A 15,580-nucleotide genomic window follows, 5' to 3' on the forward strand; every position below is an offset into this window, starting at 1 on the left:
GGACCATAAAGGGTCCTTGGGTGAACGCACTAAACAATAAACAAAATAGCAAAGGGGCCAATCAAGACTGCATTTGTACAGGGCCCTATGAGGTGCAGATAACATAGCAGTTTTAAATTACTTTTCTATCACCATGTTTTAATGTAACTATAATTCTCAAAATACTTTTCTCTCTGTCTATTCATTTATTCAATTAACCAAGGACTACACATTTCATCTAACACTGTGTAAACTGTTTAACTTCCAGTTTAGTCATAGTACATTGATCTTAAGATGATTCATTTCATTTTTATTCAAGAAGATTTTTCTTCTCAAGAATATATACCTCAGCCGAATTTTTTTTATATGTAAAAGAGGCACTGCAATTGAGGGACACCAACAAATACCTATTAATACCTATTGCAGTAATATTTCTGGTGAGTTCTGTAGAGGATATCTTACACAGATGAAAAAATGTGGGATTTATTCTATACTTGAAGTATAGAATAAATCTTTAATTGTTATTAACATATTATAATGCATCCTTGACAGTCACAAAATCAGTGAATACTTGCTGTTCAGTGAGATTCTTCTGCAGCTTTAGATTTTGTCTGCTGATGTATTTTGTTCAGTCTACACTTATCTTCACATGTACACACAACTTCTGTTATTTCACAGTGTACAGGAAGTCTGTTCAAACAGGATAATGACAGATTACTCACTAAACATACAAGGTGTCACTAAAACAAATACACTCATTAATTTCATATATATACATACATATATATATATATATATATATATATATATATATATATATATATATATATATATATATATATATATATATACACACACACACACACACACACACACACACACACACATGACTAAAGGTAAGTATTTAAATATAATATTAACAATTATTTTCACTTGTAAATTGATGCAATTGGGCTAATTCTTGAAAGACATTTACTATTAAAATCTTAATCAAAAAATGGAATACAGTAAATTAAAAGACAAAACAAAACAAAAGTTACATCATTAAATGCAACCCTGGAATTTTTATGACCTGCTGAAATGACAGGAAATGCATGAAAGCACCTACACATATCCAGTGAGAACACAATGATGTCATTTAATTTCATGTTCTCACAGTCCTGAAAACCCCCACATATAGATACAGTGCATCCGGAAAGTATTCACAACACTTCACTTTTCCACATTTTGTTATGTTACAGCCTTATTTCAAAATGGATTAAATTAATTATTTTCCTCAAAATTCTACAAGCAATACTCCATAATGACAACATGAAAGAAGTTTGTTTGAAATCTTTGCAAATTTATGAAAAATAAAAAACAAAAAAAGCACATGTATATAAGTATTCACAGCCTTTGCTCAATACTTTGTTGAAGCACCTTTGGCACCAATTACAGCCTCAAGTCTTTTTGAGAATGATGCTACAAGCATGGCACACCTATTTTTGGGCAGTTTCTCCCATTCTTCTTCGCAGGACCTCTCAAGCTCCATCAGGTTGGATGGGGAGCGTCGGGGCACAGCCATTTTCAGATCTCTCCAGAGATGTTCAATTGGGTTCAAGTCTGGGTTCTGGCTGGGCCACTCAAGGACATTCACAGAGTTGTCCTGTAGCCACTCCTTTGTTATCTTCGCTGTGTGCTTAGGATCGTTGTCCTGCTCTAAGATGAACCTTCGCCCCAGTCTGAGGTCCAAAGTGTTCTGGAACAGGTTTTTATCAAAGATGTCTCTGTACATTGCTGCGTTCATCTTTCCCTCGATACTGACTAGTCTCCCAGTTCCTGCCGGTGAAAAACATCCCCACAGCATGATGCTGCCACCACCATGCTTCACTGTAGGGATGGTATTGGCCAGGTGATGAGTGGTGCCTGGTTTCCTCCAGACATAACGCTTGCCATTCAGGCCAAAGAGTTCGATCTTTGTTCAATCTTTGGTCTGAGAGTCCTTCAGGTGCCTTTTGGCAAACTCCAGGCGGCTGTCATGTGCCTTTTACTGAGGAGTGGCTTCCGTCTGGCCACTCTACCATACAGGCCTGATTAGTGGAGTGCTGCAGATATGGTTGTTCTTCTAGAAGGTTCTCCTCTCTCCACAGAGACACACTGGAGCTCTGTCAGAGTGACTATCGGGTTTTTGGTCACCTCCTTGACTAAGGCCCTTCTCCCCCAATCACTCAGTTTGTCCAGGCGGCCGGCTCTAGGAAGAGTTCTGCTGGTTCCAAACTTCTTCCATTTACAGATGATGGGGGCCACTCTGAGTGTGAATGTGTGCTCATTGGGACCTTCAATGCTGCAGAAATGTTTCTATACCCTTCCCCACATCTGGACTCCAATCAAGTTGTAGTAACATCTCAAGGATGATCATCGGGAACAGGATGCACCTGAGCTCAATTTTGAGTGTCATGGCAAAGGTATAAATAAATAAATAAATTTAAATAAATTTGCAAAGATTTCAAACAAACATTTCATGTTGTCATGTGGTATTGTTTATAGAATTTTGAGGAAAATAATGAATTTAATCCATTTTGGAATAAGGCTGTAACATAACATAATGTGGAAAAAGTGAAGTGCTGTGAATATTTTCCGGATGCACTGTATACACACACACACACACACACACACACACACACACACACACACACACACACACACACACACACACATATATATATATATATATATATATATATATATATATATATATATATATATATATATATATATATTTATATATATTTCTTGATGTGTCATATATTTTTGTGTGTCATATAATCGTGTCATATAAGATAGAGAACTAGCTAACAAAGTTGTCAATATTAGTAAAGAGATTAATACCGTATTAGGGACATTTCCACCTAAACGTGTTTATCATGTTGTAAATAGGAAGTGTCTTGACTCACACCTCATGAATCATCACTTCCTATTCTCAGAATATCCCATATACATGCCTCCTATTATAAAAAAAAATGTACAAGTCTCCTTTAGTCCCGCCTCTCACAGCCAATCACAAGATCTTAGTGCAATATAAAGCCTGAGACCAACAATCTAGAAACTAGTGGCATCAAAAGAAACATCTTGTTTCCGCTGACGGGTCAAAGAACAAAAATAACACCAGGGACCATCTGTGAGAAAATCTCCAAAATTGATTTCTGAAAGGTAAGCACTGCTTTTATATTTTAATTCACATTCCAAAAAAATGTCCTGCAAATGTTTACCTATTGTACAAACTTACAGCAAAGACCAGCACAGAGTTTCTTTAAATATCTATTGTGAAACAGTATATTGCTACAATGCTAATGCATGTCTACAATATCAATCTCAGTGAAAACATATGGAATGTTTAACATGATCAAAAAAAACTTTCAACGCTAAACTGAGGGTTTACTCAAAACTTTTTAAGGAAAAGTTTGCCTTTATTCATCTGAGCTGTTTTTACTTAACTTGGTTACATAATCTGAATTAATAAATGCACAAACTCATATTTTCATTTATTTTATTTCTATGTATGTATGTATGTATGTATGTATGTATGTATGCATGTATGTATGTATGTATGTATGTATGTATGTATGTATGCATGTATGTATGTATGTATGTATGTATGTATGTATGTTTCTATCTATCTATCTATCTATCAATCTATAGAATTTGTTTTTTGTTCTTCTGTGCAACATTCTTTTAAAATGTTTCCAGTATACCACATTATGTTTGCAGGTCTGGTGCAGTTCTCACATGTGGTTTCATATGTTTGTCTGTTTCAGAGACTCCATATAAGGCAGTTAACAGCTTGTGGTCAAAATGTGGTTGCTGATCACAGTATTAATGACGTGTTCACTTCATGAAGTTGCTGAGGTGGGGAACAAAAAGCAAAATTATTCATTCTTGGCTCCAACATTAAGGAACTACTTTTGTTAGACTTGGTGACACTGACTTTTTTTCTGTCTGGTTTCCTTCCTTCCTCCTTCAGTCATATAAACAAATGCATTGGTCACATATGAAGAATGTCATTGAACCTGTAAAAGAAGTTCAACCGCGTGGTAAGTCTGTAACATGTAAAACTCATTATCATAAATTAATCTCCCCTAAAACAAACTGAATGCGAGAGGTATGTATTCACCATCCTAAATGGCATTCTCATTCTCTTCTCTGCCAGATGTTCAGTGCCTGGCTAAGGGCAGTAATGGGAATGAATACAGAGGTACGATCTCTGTAACATCCCAGGGACAGAGATGTCTCTACTGGGATCAAATTCAACATATAGGAGAGAAAGCTGTTTCCCAAGGACTTGGATCACACAATTACTGCAGGTAGCGCTCAGGATTATTTCTAAAAGTAAAGTGCCATAAAGTGCCTTTACCTTCACAGTTATATGTGTATACTGCAAAAAAAAAGTCTAAATTGGGTAATAAAATCAATACATTAGCTAAACCATTACCTATGGTCACTGTGCGTGGGAACTAGAAGGGTGAAATCCTTCTTCCCTAAAATAATCATAAGATTGCTCTATCAGTCTGTGAGTCATGTTTTGAATGAGAACAAGTTCCTAGATTTGCACCTGATGGTGATTATGACTTGTCTGTGTCATTGTTGCAGAAATCCAGACAACAGTAGTGGGCCATGGTGTTGGGTTAGGGGACGTGCCCGGAAAGTTCGCAGATTCTGTGATATTCCACAGTGTGAAGCAAAGACAGGTGAGTTAAAAAATTTTTTTTTTAAATATTTCTGTAAATAAAGGAACTAATACACAATGTACAGAATAATTTATTCACTGTTACTTCCCTTTTATGTTTTTCTATATCAATTTGTCCTACCCAGAGCTCCCAAGTCAGGACACTGGTAAGACATTCTAAATTAATCCAGTTTTTTAATTACTCAAGTTACATTTCAAACTGTCCGGACTCTGTATTCTTCTTCTAAGTGCTATGTTTTCATTTTTCAGAAATGACATGTGGTGAACGAAGCCCAAAGAAGATTTTTAAGATTATAGGTGGATTAAGGGCTTCAATAGAGTCTCAGCCGTGGCTGGCATCCATCTTTAAAAAGGACTTGTTTATCTGTGGAGGCACACTCATCGCACCCTGCTGGGTCCTCAGTGCAGCCCACTGCTTCCCTCGTGGGTGCGTCATGCGTCTCAGATTCAATTTTATTTGTTGTTCAACAGTATGAAATGTAGTGATGTGGCACTGCTTTCTTCATTCAAACAGCAAAAGAACAAGAAAGGAGCAATATTCTGTCTATTTGGGAAAGGATGCCACCAATGCAACTTATATGGGAAAAGAGCAGAAGTTTGAAGTAGCCAAACTTGTGCTTCATCAGGACTTTGACTACGCAGCAGAGGATTTTAACAATGACATAGGTATGCATTTATCACCCACCCCACCCCCCAGCCCAACACACACACACACACACTCACACACACACACACACACTCTACATTTTCCTTTCTTTTATGACTTATAGCAAAATCTGCCTGCAGCTTTTAGTGCTGATCTGATTCCACAGAGTATGTGATTCCACTTTGTGTTAACGATGGCATGCTATTTGTGTGTTCAGCTCTGTTGCAGATTGTGGACAACAACGGACAGTGTGCACAGAAGACACCCTCAGCGAGGACAGCATGTCTTCCCCCAGCTCAGCACATGCCGCCCTATGGATCCTTCTGTCACATTGCAGGCTATGGCCATGAGAGGAATGGTGAGTCAAATTATTTATTTAATGTTAGGTTTATTAATGGCACATTGTTTTAAATGATTTTTTTTTTAAACTTACCTTAATTATATTATTTAAGTATTATTAAAAGTTCATATATAGAAAGAACACTTTTTCTAAGAGTGTGAGCATTCCTAGTGACATGACACATAGTGAACAGTGCTCACCAAGTATCTTCAGAAATTATATTTAGACATGTATACACTGTGGGTTTTAGCACCTGCTCTGTGTAATCTGTAGGAAGCAATGATGTGAATGGCCTGAGCATACAGTTGTTATATTTGGCCAACATGCCAGTGACTAAGTGCTAAAAGGTTTCGATTTGCAGACATGCAGTATAATCTGAATGTGTGCAATTTCTTCTGTACATTTGATCATAGATGCATAATTTGATGAATAATGGATCTACAGTCCTACGGTATGAATTTTCACTGTAATAACTGTTTGTTTTTGTTCAAGATGAAATTCCCGGTACCTTCAGATATTCCCGGTACATGAAAGAGACTCAGGTGCAGATTCTCTCCCCAATTGTCTGCAAGAGGAAGGACTACTATGGAAACAAGGTCACTGAAAACCAGTTCTGTGCAGCCAGTCAAAAGTGGACAGAGGATGCTTGTCATGTATGATGTCAATTACTGCTTACTCCTTTCTTTTTTTATATATACTATTGTTTAAAAAAATTCAATCGTAAAATACTTGAACTTATTGTCAAGCCACTCTTCTCACATGTGTTACCTCCCTTTTTACTCATGACAGGGAGACTCCGGCGGTCCTCTGCTGTGTGAAGTGAAAGGCCGAATGTTTCTCTTTGGGGTCATCAGCTGGGGAGATGGTTGTGCCACCAAATTTAAACCAGGTGTCTACACAAAAATCACCAACTACAACAACTGGATTGCAAAAGAAACAGGCCTGCTCACCTTCACTAAAGGCATCATGTACCCACGTAAAGATTAGCTGTGTAAGCTGCAAATATAATGCTTATTAACTCAGAGTTTGGTACGCAGACTTCAGCCTCTAGATTACACATGTCAATCTCTGATGATCACTGTCTAAATTGTATCGCTTGTTGTCCTTTAGTATTAACTAAATGATTATGAATAGTATGAATAGTATTCTTATGAATTCCAATGGCAGGAACTGCAGGACCAGTAACTTTTGATCTTTGACAAAAATGGCATGATGTCATTGAACCATCGTAACATGCATCTATAATATGTATAGTATTTATAGTTATATAATTTATTAATCTAATTTATTTAATATCACATTATGTTCCATTTGTAAAATGAATGTCCAAGAAGCATTGCTGTGTGTGGCACCAAATATCATAGGAAGCACTGGCTTTTTTCATAATTTTTATGTAACGTTTGATGTTTTAATCCGTGTTGTGTACGTAGGACTTATTTAATGAAGAATCTCAAATGAAAGATAAGATGTAGTATAATCCAATGAAGAAATGCCATTGGTTGCATTCTGTACTTCAAATATGTATGCTTTATTTTAAAATATTTATATTCTATTTGTATTGTATTTATGAATAAATAAATATATATATTTTTGTAAGCGGTGTGCAGGTTCCTTCTTTATGCTTTTGTTTCAAGGATTGTGAAACTTTTTTAAGCCAGAACATACAACCCTAATTCCAAAAAAGTTGGGAAACTGTGTAAAATGTAAATAAATGTAAATAAAAACAGAATGCAGTGATTTGCAAATCTCATAAACCCCATATGTTATTCACAATAGAACATAGAAAACATATCAAATGTTTAAACTGAGCAATCCTCTAAACCGCCACATCCTCTAAACTAAAGAGGGCTAAAGAAGAGAGGGACCATCCGGCTTTTCATCAGCGCTCAGTTCAAAAGCCTACATCTCTGATGGTAGCATTAGTGCATTAGTGCCTATGGATTGGGCAGTTTGCACATCTGGAAAGGTACCATCAGTGCTGAAAGGTATATACAGGTTTTAGAGCAACATTTGCTTCCATCCAGATTCCATCCCATCTTTAATTCTAAGAGACTCTGCCTCTCTGAGATACTCTTTTTATATCCTCAATCATGTTACATAGATAGAGCCCTATGTGTCTTGAGAATAGCCATGAAAGCTAGACTGTAATCTTTTGTAATGACTTTAAATAATTATTATGTGACAGTGATGGGTTGACACCCCATACAGGGTGTCCCCCACCTTGTGCCCCAAGTCCCCTGGGAAAGGCTCCAGGCTCCCCCGTGACCTTGTATAGAATAACCGGTACAGAAATTGGATAGATGGATGGATATTACTATGTGAATTCATCGGAAGACACCAAGCAGTAGAGTCTGTGTTGAAAAAATACTGTATCACCCCACATATCTCTGTACTTCCTGTGCTCTGTAGTTTTTGCTCTGTTTTGTTCTTTTCTTCTGTAGTATGTCAGTATGCTTGTTTACTTTTGTTATCCTAATATCTATTGAGGCTCTTGTTCCAACATGTTCTGTGTTCTTCACTGATTATCTAAGTGACCTTGGTCACTTAATTACTGGAATCCTTATCATTACTGTTCTAGTGAATCAGAAGAGCCAGAATGACCCTGTGCCCTTCTCCGAAATAATCCAGCATTCTGGCATGTTCACAGGACTCAGACAGCTGCATGTGGCAGTCGTGGCTAGATACTGGGGCAAAAGGGTTTTCTCAGCTCTAAATCCAAATGGAAATAGTTTCCTACAAAAGATCATAGATTACAGTAAGCTGTGCTATGACCAAGACCCAGACAGTGGCAGCTGCAGATGTTTTGCTTAACAAATTATGAATCTGATTTTGTGGGAAAGCTAGCAAAAAATTAATCATACAAGCATCCTAAGAATCATGGTCATATAACGGCCTTAGGGGAAAAAACTAAAAATGTTTGTGAAAATGTGCAAGCAGCAACGGTGGAAGTAACCTGACCTGACACACAATTTCATTCATTTTTCCCACAATACACCATAGATGGAATACTTTAGTCTTTAATATTCAGCATGCATGCACCTCTAATCATTTTTAAATTGCTACAACTATATTTACTAAGTGTAGTATTTTAGCAGCAATGTTATATATTTAAAAGGATATATTTGATGTATTTTATTAAATATTTAAATGTTTTATATCTTCCTTACTACTTTCATTATTTTTTATCTTCCTTTATCTTTTTCAATTGTATGGTACCTCTGGGCAACATGAACAATTCTGGTTTGCTGCTACAGACCAACAACATCGTCCCTCAGTGGTGGAAGGAACTTCCAACCTCAATCCGGACCGGTGAATCTGTCACTATCTCCAAAAAAACAGCTAAAGACCCACCTCTTCCGTGAACACCTAACTAACCCCTGAAATGCCAACCCACATTATCCTTTAAAAAAAAAGAAAAAGAAAAACCTACTCCAAACTCCTTCAAAATGAGAAGAATATGTTGAGAATAAATATTGATTATGTATAAGTATTTAAAGTAGGAAAATAGAGTATCAACATTAAAAAAAAAAACCTCATTATTGCCTAGCATAGAGGGTGAATAAACATGTTTCATTATTTTGTTGTTTTACTTTCTGTTACTGTTTTTTAGTGTTATTTATATACATATTATTTTATGTCTTAAAGCCTAATTTTGGATACAGATGGAACGAATGAATATCTGTGGTGGAGTTGAAGCAGAAAAATGGCTTAATCACATAACATTACATTAGACTACATGACATTACATAATACTAGATTTTTCGTGGAAAACAAAGAGAGCTTGAACAACAGGGAGAGTGTAGATGAGAAAATTAGTCTGGAAAATCCAGTATTACATTTACATGTACTTTTATTACATTTACAAGCACACAAATTGATTTTTTCAGAAATTTGAGTTTTACTGAAAAAAAAAAAATAAGGAAGTAGGGAATTCACTAATTCACTTTCACAAGAAACCACCAATAACAAAATTCATTTTTATTGCATTAAGACTCTTCAACTTCAACTATATATAAAAGAGTTATTGCATATAGTTGAGAGACGTTAAACGGTTTTGCAGTGCAATTACATTAAATTAACTCTCCACTGGAGGGCGCCATTTAATTTCTAATGGTTTTCCGAAACTAACGTCCAAGCATACAGTATTTCACAGCATGTAGTCTAAAAAAGAATGATATGCTGAATGCTAATACCCTCAGCTGTGACTGTGCATGCTAAACTCTTAATGTGTTTCAAAGCAATCGTTATGCCTGAACTTTTCACCACAGTGTAAATAAGTAGCTCATTTGACCCATTGCGCCTGTTCAGTGAGAATATCTGAATGTGCAGAAAGTTTATTTGGTCACAGCTTATTAAGCACTGAAACTATTCAAAACAGTGCAATAGAAATATAATCAGACTGGAGAATGAAATGCTGTCTAATTCAAACAGTAATGCTATGAATAATACCTTATCCAAAAGTGCAGGAAAATGTGTGGGTTTTTACTTCTAAAGCAAAAAATATTTGTCCTTATAGGGACTTGTGCTGCTTGCCTTTTTCAGTGGAGTACCAAAAGTACTTCAGTTCTTTTCTCAAAGTGCAAAACTTGTGGTGTTAGTCAGTGATCCCTGATGGTTCAGTTCTCTCCAGTGCAATTATTTTTGGGTGTCTGTGGTTTAGGGGGAGACATGGCTGTGGAGAAAGACGTCTCTAATTACTCTGCTGTTGGATACTGAGACAACACACTAAGAGCAGACACAGTCAGACTGGTCTGACCAACTCTTAAACATAATGAAATGCCTACTTCATCTGTTAAACATAATGTAAGGTGCAACCGGATGTCTCTATAAGTCTTACATAAACAATAAAATTCAGTTACATATTAGGAAAGACAATGTGCAGCTGTGTGTGCACTTTGAGCAAATACACTGTTCAGTTAGACTGGGTATACTGTATAAGGTAAAACAAGTTTGAATGGATAATTTCACAGTCATGCTGTCAGCTCTGTGGTTTTTTTTATTTTTTTTTTATCTTAATTGCATCAAGGAATGAGAAGAAGAGAGACAGCAGTGAAAGTATATCATCCTTCGGGTTGCATTTGCAAACACTGCAAATATGGTCATGTCAGCTACAGGCCACTGGAAGACATGGGCAGATTAAAAAAAAAAAAAGTTCTGAACAAAGTACCACTTGTTCTAGTTCTTGTAGAACGCGTTCCTTGCAATTCTGTTTTCCCAATAATGTGCATGAATTCATTTTTTTTTAAAAGATAAAGCTAACATATGCACATTCACATATTTTCAAAAGTCGAAAACTGCTGCATAACATTCTAATCAGTTAGAAAATGCATATTTCACAAAAGAATGAACATATGTTGTTTTAAAAAAAAATGGCTTTTACAGTTTTATAAAATAAATCCCAGATGGCAGAAGCCAAAAGTGAAAAAGTAAACAGTGTTCTCAGTAGCATGAGGCTCCTGAATGACTCTGCACTTCACAGCTGCAATGGAAGCTGCTGAGGTTACAATAAACAATTTACATTACAATTGCACACTACGCATCTCTTCCTTCAGACTGAATAAATCCTTATATAGATATCAGGGTCTGTGTGCTTGATGACAGCAAAAAGGTGTTACATGCAAGCCTACTGAGGAACTTGGGTTCATTACCGGTTGCTGTTTGTTGTGCTTTTTCTGTGCTATTTCACATTTTACTGCACTATACCTGTGTATTGTGTTTTTACTCACTCTGAATGTGCTAAAGAACTCAAGCTGGCTATTTTGCATACTTTGTAAGAAGCTGTTGAGCAACTGATCTGGCTGGTTCATAATATCCCACTGAGTCATAATGTACCCACAAGCAACAGAGTCCTATTGAACTTGTGTGTGTATGTGTGTGTGTGTGTGTGTGTGTGTTTGTGTGTGTGTGTGTGTGTGTGTGTGTGTGTGTGTGTGTGTGTGTGTGTGTGTGTGTGTGTGTGTGTGTGTGTGTGCTTGTGTAATAGTTCAAAATTGCCCCAGTGTTTTCAGTGACAAATTCTGAGCCCACTGTGTAGTTTATGAAACATGAGAATTTTGTCAATATTGTGTCAACCACAAACTCTACAAAGATATGTTTTATAATTAAGCACAAATATTAAACAATGACAAATGAGACAAACTTGTTATCATCTGTCCATGACCAACCTCAGATCTTTTGCAGATTTTGTTTATGTGCTGTGCTGAAAGCAGGAGAACATGCTTCTGCTGCATGGGGCTATTAAAAATACACTGCTTTTGGATAGAGTTACACCACTGCACACCACACCACAATATATATATATATATATATATATATATATATATATATATATATATATATATATATATATATATATATATATATATATATATACATATATACATATATATATATGCAAAATGTATGTAATCTAATAGTAGCTGCAGTAATCCCCAATTTCAGTCCTGATCCTGCTGTTAAATTATATCGTATTTAACTAGACATTTAATTACTGGGTTTAGCAGAGAAACCACTTAATTGATCTGCAATATGACCCTCCAGTACCATAATTGGCAATTATTGAAATTCACTGGGGGTGTTCATAACAGACTACAAATTTGTAACTTCCTGCAATCATAATAAAGTATAGAAATGATATTACTAGAGGCATACACTTCTACTTTGTCACAGCAAATATGTTTCTCCTCCCAGCAATTCTCACCATGTTTCAGATTAGTGCCAGACTAGCGTGATATAACAAACTACATAGATACAGAAGTTACAGTAGAAACTTATGCCAACCCTGCAAGTCCAGCAAGGTCTAACCAGCTACCAGCTGCCAAAACACAGGCCAAACTGGTAGACCAACTTTGCCAGTGACAAGTGCTAGTACATGGAAACAGTTTTTGAAATACCAGTAAAAATAACACAACAATAAAATTATTAGGAAATCACAAACAATTATTGTTCAATTTAAACATGTAATAAGGAATTAGCTGCAGGGCCACCTCCCCACCCTGCTACACATGAACTAATACATGGTGCCCTGAATGCCCCAACATGTAACCCAACACATGCAAAATAAAATGAAAGCATTAATAAAATACACATCAGTGATACGCAGAAGGTAATCTTAACTTGTTTGACTGGCTTCTTTCTTGCTTTTCACCTCACAAACTCACTAGAGTCAAACTCCCAGACTCACCAAATCATTAAAGTCCAGCTCTTTAACCAGCTCCAACTCAATGGCCAGCAACGACAGCATGCTAATTCTTCTTTGGCCCGTTGTAGTTCAGAGCTCATGATTGGTCTGCTGTTCAGAAGGTTGTGAGTTCAAATCTCAACACCACTGAGCTGCCACTGTTGGACCCTTAAGCAAGGCCCCTACTCTCTCAATCACTCAGTTGTATCCTGTCTCAATTGTAAGCATCAACCAGCTTATTATTTTATCTGAAATATTGGGGTGCTCAAGCTCCAGAGCACCCACTGAGCTGGCGTCTGCGTCCACAACTGTAATTAGGGAACTGTGTGGTGCAGTTTAATGTGTAAAGGCCTGCTGAAATGGACACTGTTATTAGGTGTATCCCAGGCTGAAATGAATGCATTCAATGAAACGGTTCCGTTTATGTGAAAAGCAGAAAAAAAACACACTTGGAAAAAAATAACCTCCAGAGAACATAATCAGTAGTCTGAGTCTCCCATCTACATGCCCCTGAACACACCCAGAATGTAAGAGTTCAATTCAATTCAATTTTATTTGTATAGCGCTTTTAACAATGGACATTGTCTCAAAGCAGCTTTACAGAAATATATAAACACAGGATACAGATTTTAAATGTGTGAATTTATCCCTATTGAGCAAGCCGGTGGCGACGGTGGCAAGGGAAAAACTCCCTAAGATGATATTTGGAAGAAACCTGGAGAGGAACCAGACTCAGAAGGGAACCCATCCTCATCTGGGTAACAACAGCTAGTGTAAAAGTAAAAGAAAGTTCATTACAATTTTTTACAGTACATGAAATCTATTTGTTGAACTAGTCCACTGTTTATTAAAGGAGACCTGAGTGCAAAACTGCATGTGATAATTGCAGTCCCAAGGCCATAGTAGCATCCATAGTCCCAGCAACCACAGCGAGAATTGAGGTCCAAAACCATTTTATAGTACTTCAAGTGGTACCATCTTCAGCAGTCTCCAGGCTGTAGCCTCCAGTTGATGAGAGAACTGGAGAGGACGTAGGCTATGTAAAGCACAGGATAAATAAAACAGAGGGTGAAGTATGGACGTCGTCACACGGTTTTACTGCTGGGTATCAATTACTTAGGCACACGTTTCAAGCAGCCACGGCTATAATTTAGTCATATGTGATGTATGGAATCCTCTCTGCGTAACTCCAGTCCGGCCCATGTTTGGGCACAACACATATTACGTTGTTTGTGAAGCACTGGCGCCCTTGGGAAGGTTGGGGGCGGGGTATATCGGGTGCGTCAGCGCGGACCAATCAGAGCTACGCCCGGGAGCTGAAGCATTGGCTCTGATTGGTTGTGAAGTGCTGCTTCTTTCTGGTCGTGCGTTGGCTTGCACTCGGCGGGGGGGCCGGCCGCTTCAGAAGCCATCCGTGTGTGGAGGAGTGACCCGGGGATTTCATGATTACCGCATGACAGGGAAAAGCCTGGGGACTGCACGGGTCGGAGGGTTGTCCTTGAAGCAAACACCGGGTGGATTGTGAGACAGAGTCGTGCCCTGTTTTCGCCAGTTAGAGTGGAGAGTCTGTGCGATTCCACGATGCCGGTGTTTCACACGAAAACCATTGAGAGTATCCTGGAGCCGGTGGCTCAGCAGATATCTCACCTGGTCATCATGCATGAGGAGGGAGAAGTTGATGGCAAAGCGATTCCTGATCTCAGTGCGCCCGTGGCCGCTGTACAGGCAGCTGTCAGCAACCTTGTGCGGGTGAGACACAGGTTTCAGCACGATCACGATTATAAACAGCGCTGTAAATACCGGACTCGGCTTTATTGTTGATGTGGCATTCGTGCCAACGTTCGTAAACAATGTGCATGTCGTTCTCCGCGGTGAAACTTTTTCAGTGCATGTCAGTCAGTTTCTCCATCATCATCATCATCATCATCATCATCGCGCCCCAATGCTGTACTGTTTACCAATATTCACATCAGATTATTTAGATCTAAGAACAGACAGCATGGCTGAATCGGATATGCCTTTAAAACTTGGCAGTAGTGGAGATTTGTAGTTTGCACAGTGGTTTGCAGGGGCATGTGGTGTCAGGGAGGGTGTAGGAGAGCCTAGCTGGTAATCTAGTATTCAGATCAGACTGTTTAGAAGAATCCCAGGAAGGAAATTCTAACTAAACATATGATTAGATATGGCATTAAATCTTGACAGTGAGAAGATTGATAATTTGCAGAAGCTTTATGGTGTGTGAGAATGAGAAATCGTGTTCTGTGTCAGTAGTGCATGCATACTCTGAGGTGGAGATGACAATAGCAGAGGGATTCCCTGTGCTGTTCACAGTGAAACCATGCCAGTTTCAAAATACCCACCTGGCAATTCTTCTATGGTCATCTGATGTTTATATCCTTGGTGGAATATCCTGAGTTTAGACTTTATAGCTGGACTGAAACACTCTTTGGCCTTTCAGCTTTCCTAAAACTTTATGCCGTCATCGTCGAAGTGTCCGAAGTGATTTGTGCCCTACAGTCTCAGGATGGTCTTAAGATAGATGCTGTAGCACTTTTGGGAAATCCAAGATAGACCAGTGAGATCATCTATTCACAGCACTGACACTTAGCTTCTCTTTCCCAGAAAACACAATCATTAATTCGCCAAACATGAAACCTGCTTTTTCTGTATTTGCCCATTATTCCCACAGCAACAAGATACGCTCTGGTTGGT

At 37.8% G+C, this 15,580-nt stretch overlaps 2 protein-coding genes across 6 annotated transcripts in view; both read left to right on the forward strand.

The window, feature by feature from the left end:
• Positions 1–3,016: 3,016 nt before the first annotated feature.
• On the forward strand, positions 3,017–7,284 carry plaua (plasminogen activator, urokinase a). 2 transcript variants are annotated; one of them, XM_017463038.3, is made up of 11 exons: positions 3,017–3,168; positions 3,774–3,864; positions 3,980–4,049; positions 4,166–4,319; positions 4,606–4,703; positions 4,828–4,848; positions 4,952–5,129; positions 5,217–5,368; positions 5,566–5,706; positions 6,181–6,341; positions 6,478–7,284. In XM_017463038.3, the coding sequence occupies exons 2-11, from the start codon at positions 3,811–3,813 to the stop codon at positions 6,673–6,675; spliced, it is 1,227 nt and encodes a 408-aa protein (XP_017318527.1). In that variant the 5' UTR covers positions 3,017–3,168; positions 3,774–3,810; the 3' UTR covers positions 6,676–7,284. The 2 variants fall into 2 exon arrangements, with proteins under 2 accessions (XP_017318527.1, XP_017318528.1); XM_017463039.3 differs by having other exon boundaries at positions 4,606–4,697.
• A 6,957-nt stretch (positions 7,285–14,241) lies between these two features.
• The window catches only part of vcla (vinculin a), a 49,655-nt gene continuing 48,316 nt past the window's right edge, over positions 14,242–15,580 (forward strand). For 3 of the 4 annotated variants that reach the window (XM_017463737.3, XM_017463739.3, XM_017463740.3), the window contains exon 1: positions 14,242–14,617. In XM_017463737.3, coding sequence (XP_017319226.1) covers positions 14,450–14,617 — 168 coding nt within the window. In that variant the 5' untranslated portion in view covers positions 14,242–14,449. The remainder of the gene's footprint in view (positions 14,618–15,580) is intronic. The other variant, XM_017463738.2, reaches the window with a different exon arrangement.

This window comes from Ictalurus punctatus, chromosome 3 (assembly GCF_001660625.3).
Source record: "Ictalurus punctatus breed USDA103 chromosome 3, Coco_2.0, whole genome shotgun sequence".
NCBI lineage: Eukaryota > Metazoa > Chordata > Actinopteri > Siluriformes > Ictaluridae > Ictalurus > Ictalurus punctatus.